The sequence below is a fragment of the Pundamilia nyererei genome, unplaced genomic scaffold (assembly GCF_000239375.1).
Source record: "Pundamilia nyererei isolate P.nyererei 1_Seehausen unplaced genomic scaffold, PunNye1.0 scaffold00461, whole genome shotgun sequence".
Lineage (NCBI taxonomy): Eukaryota > Metazoa > Chordata > Actinopteri > Cichliformes > Cichlidae > Pundamilia > Pundamilia nyererei.
In genome coordinates this window covers 70,526-75,418 of record NW_005187862.1, presented here as the reverse complement: position 1 = coordinate 75,418, position 4,893 = coordinate 70,526, and the positions used below count along the sequence as shown (strand labels likewise).

Below are 4,893 nucleotides of genomic sequence, written 5' to 3'. Positions count from 1 at the left end.
CCTGAAGCTAGTATGTGAGTACGAGCATGGAAGATGGCAGACTACAGGAAACAGCTGCTATTTATCCTCAAATGCAGATGAGGCAGGATTACTCCTAAAGGTCTTTAAGCTCTTCAGTCAAGGCTAAGAGCCATTTGCTAAACGAAACGGCTAAACAAATTTTCCCGTCAATATGCTTAAACTAGTTTTAGTTAAGAAGACACGTGAAAAGGGGACCTTTGACCAGCCCACAATTAAAAGTCTAAGACCAGCCAGAAAGGAATAAAGGTTTGGTTCACTTGTTTAGCAGACTCACACTCAGGATGTGTACAAGTGGGTTAAAAAATTGTCTGAGAGGCAACTAAATCAAGTAGAGAAAATTCTCTTCCAAAAATGTTGAACTTTGCTGTGATGTAGAGACAAATTCCACTAGTGGAGCTGATCACAGCCACAGATTCAGAAACCTGAACCAACACTGTGGATGTGGACGCAGAGCAACTGCGAATGATGGTTTTGGCCTCCTCAGCAATGCAAATGTTCCAGCATCCATGGAGGAGAGGAAGGCGGTCGTGTCGCTTAGTGAGGACAACATAATCGTCATCTGACAGACAAGAGCGGGCCAAAGGTTTTACAAAATTGTTGGGTTTCTGAGGAAGAAGACAAATGTGCTCAAAGTACATTTTATTTTATTAAATTTATTAATCAATTCAAGGTTCAAGGTTAAAACGGCTGCCTTGTCTGTGCTCACTCAGGAGACCCAAATGAACAAAGAGCACCACACCCAGGCAGTGTACGTCTTTAAACAGAATCTTAACATGCTTGGTTGAAACAACTGAGGGTGGCCTTAGGTCTGATATCTGCTCAGGTTTCTTGTACCTCTCTCTATACGTCTCCTTATATAGACATGAGCCTTTTTCAAGAAAAAGAAAATCCCATTACCATAGCAACCACCTCTTGCACTCTGGTCAGGCCTGCATACAGAGATGGGGAGGGGGGAAGGAAAAGGAAAGTGGGGAAGAGAGCTTCTTTATGGGCCTGTTTCTTCTAACAGTCAGTCTTAAAGTTTTGAACCTTCTGGTGCCATCAGCAGTCCAGGCAGACCATCCCCCTCAAATTCCTCACAGAAGAAGCTTCTGTCTGTGCCTGTTGTTGTCAGTGTTATAGACTACTTCCAACACTTCTTACTAGTCTACAATACATAACTGTGTGTGGTAAAGGATAAAACAAACGTGTGATGTTAATTTTGACATAATAGCCGTAAGGATAAAAATAAATTCCAGCTGGATCTAAGTGTAACTCTTTGAGACTTTTATAATGGTGTGATTTCAGCCATTCCAGAGCTCCGTGTGAATGATTCTAATGCCGTTGGTCTATTGGATCATAACAATCACTAAAGTGTTTTGATATTTATGCAAAGGTACTGTTTAAGTTTGAGGAAACCTGCAGTCAGCTGAGAATGAAGAAGTCAGTTGGATGAGTGGTAAAATGTTTCACCAACTGAAAAGCAAATATTCAGATGAACCCAATTATCATCCTGGGACTTTTGAGTTCACACACACATCCTGTTCCCACATCACCATTGCACTAACAATGATCATGCATTTTTTGACAGATGGCTGAGTGAGGCATAGAGAATTTAAGGCCCATGGGAGTGTCCCCTAAGAAACCTTGGCTAATCGTGGCCTACACCTGTTTTCACACCTTGACTCATGTGATTAAGTAGAGAATCAATAGGGGGTCCACTGTCCCTTTTGGGGGGACACTCCCATAGGGCTTAAATCTGGGACTCTCCACCATTTAACCTCAAATTAAAGAAGCTTCTCGGATGACAGGTGAAACGTCTTCAAGCAACTTAAAGAAGTCCAGACGCTTTCCTTTCCAAGCTCCTCAGAGCACCTCATAAAATATATGGCTCTTTAAGTACCACCCTTATGACCGACATTAAAGTACACTTGTATAGGCCTATTTAACACCACATACAGTTTACACAAGACAATTTTATCTCTTATATGAATGTTATTTATTTTAACTGTCATAAACAGGATGTAACAAGCGATGTTAATAATAACTGTACTGCATTAAAACATTCACAGCAGGTGGGATACCCAACCTTCAATTGATGACGTATGAACTCTGCTTCCGGGTCCAAACTACTATGCGTGTTTTTAACATATTTTAATGTTTTGGTTTCTTGTTCTATTTAATCTGAACAAGCCCTCTTTAGCGGAAGCAGAGATGAGGTAGAGGAGGGCCAGAAAGTAGAGCAGGAACGTGAATGCTCAGAGGAGGACAAACCAGCTTCTGGGAAGCTTGAGCAAGGGCAAAATGAGAACACGCAACATTCATTAAGGATAAGAAGTGATATGTCTTGATGCATGCTCAGTCATCCAGGTAAGTAATTCTGTTCACGTAGTGTTTGCATTGGAAGAAATGTTTCGTCACTCATCCAAGCGACTCCTTGAGTCTCAGCTGACTGCAGGTTTCCCCAATCTATAAACAGCACATTTGCACAATGACTGAAACTAGCACCACTGAATGAACAATGAAAACGGGACAACCTGCAGTCAGCTGAGACAGAAGAAGCCACTTGGATGACTGACGAAGCATTTCTCCCACTAAAAGCGCTACGTCCAGATGAACAGACCACTCAGAAGTTGTGATTTGGTACAGATGTATGAAGACAGTCCTTGTTCCATGGTCTCGGCAGACTGAGTCCGTCTTGTCACATTTAAGAGAGCTCTCACTTTCCAGAGGGCATCATTTGTTTACCCGGATCAGAGACATTAGGATCATTTGCTACTTTGAAGGACTGCCTAAATTTAAAGAATCTATCTTGACTTCTTGAATTGGCTGGAACTATTATATCCAGATCCTAGAATATCTGAGTCATGCTGTTAGCAAAGATAAGTTGAAAAATATTTTCAGCTTCATTTCCTCCTGTGTTCCTCCAGTTTTCCTCCAGTGACTACCTCCTCATGTTTTCTTGTTTCCACGATATAGCAAGGTTTCTTCCTACCCTTCAAGGGTTTGCGTTTATTTATTTAAATACCTAATTTAAATGTTCCTCAGTTTAGTTTTGTTATCTTTGTTTTTCCTAGTTTTGTAAATATGCCTTAATAAAAAATACTCTGACTTAATCTCAGTTTTGTCTCCTTTTGTCTGCGTTTGGTTTCTCATAAAATCACTGTTATGGACTGTTGTGAACTTTATCTGTCTCTGATTTTTCCACGCCTTAAGTTTTTACTGTCTTGCAAATCTTTCATCTCAACACCAAAACTAATCTGACACTTTTTATGCTTTCTTTTATTTTTTTTCTCACTTGTATTTAATTTATCAAGATTACAGCTGAGCATCAATTGCAATGAATCCAACAATGGCATCGTCACTCAGGAAAACATGATATGACTACGTTTTGTCATCACCCTTAAAGGATTAAATCACATCAGTTCCTAAATACAATGAGTAGTTGTCTTTCACACACTGTATGTTACAAGCACTGTAAATGTTGCTCTTTGTTATTTATAATCTGCTGATGTCACTTCCAGGAGAATCCTTTCTCAAAAAAGAGATGGGACACTTGTTCAATTGTTGGGAGCAGTGGGATTCTAACAAACAGCGGCTGTGGAAAAATGATTGATTCAGCTGATTTTGTTATTAGGTGAGAAAGATGTTCAATGTAAGGAATGGAAATCGTGATGAGGACTCTTCTCTCTGTAAGTAATATTTCATGTTATTTCAGGTGCAACCTTCCTCCTCTGGAAAATGAATTTCACAATGATGTCGGCAGGAAGACTAACCTTGTGACAGCAAACCCAAGCATCTTCATGCAAAAGTGAGCAATTAATGAACCCGAAATTGAACCGACTTGTTAGTTTATGTCTTGTTGCTTTAAGTCATGCATTAATTTGCAGGTATGGGTCACTGACGGGACGTCGCCGGGCGTTTGCAGACAGTCTCCAACAGTATGGCAACTCCCTGCTTCTCTTTCCTTGCTTCTCCTATGGTGGTACTCGCCCAGCGTGTCAGCGGGCTGTGTATGCCATTGAGGACATGGATATCCCTATCCAACCAATCTTCATAAACCCTAGGTATCTCGAAAGACTGGTCAAATTCTGGGAATCTCTGGGGTTAAAGGAACATCGACCTAGCACTGGATTATATCTGACTACCCTGGCACTGGAATTTTGTGAAACGGTGCATTTGTATGGATTCTGGCCATTTAGTAATCACCCAGATAAACTCTTTCCCCTGACTAACCACTACTATGATAATGTACCCTATGATAGGAAAGTCCATGCAATGCCAAATGAGTTTTCCCACTTGGTGGAGCTGCATAATAAGGGCGTGCTCAAGCTTCACCTTGGAGACTGTAAATCAGATCAGGTCTAGTTTGAATTTTGCAATAACAAAAGAATATGTTCAAGTATCCAACTGAGAGGCCAAGACATGCTCACAATATATGTAATATTTACTTCTTTTTCTTTGATAAAACTGACATAATAGCAATAAATTGAAGAACAATGTAGGAGCAAAGCAATCAGCCATAGAAGTTTAAAAGAAAATCTATACCCTGTGTCCACAGACACTGAAAAACACGCTAAGATGAATGTGTGCAGCTGCATAATTCGAAAGATTAATACTATGGAGGCATGCTTAGTTTGAAAAACAACTGAAGTAAAGTCTCATAAATTCACTTTCCTTGAATCAAAATGTACAAATAGACACGTTCAGTTTGGTCTAAATATATTCTGTGCACTGTCGACCTTCTGAATGATGTTCATGCTGTTTACAGTCTGGTTAAAGTGAAGAGAAGTGCGCACGGGTTTGCCACAACGCCTCAAATTTTGATCAGAAATCTTTGTAAAACCCACAGAACCACACAAATAAGAACAAAGAAATGAGACCAAAGCTAAC

General features: G+C 40.2%; 1 protein-coding gene across 1 annotated transcript; it reads left to right on the top strand.

Moving 5' to 3' along the window:
* Window positions 1-2,867: 2,867 nt before the first annotated feature.
* Window positions 2,868-4,368, top strand: LOC102204576 (alpha-2,8-sialyltransferase 8E-like). Its single transcript, XM_013916092.1, is given in 4 exon segments — window positions 2,868-2,918; window positions 3,525-3,637; window positions 3,719-3,811; window positions 3,891-4,368. Coding segments are annotated over 4 exon segments (735 nt in total).
* Window positions 4,369-4,893: the final 525 nt, after the last annotated feature.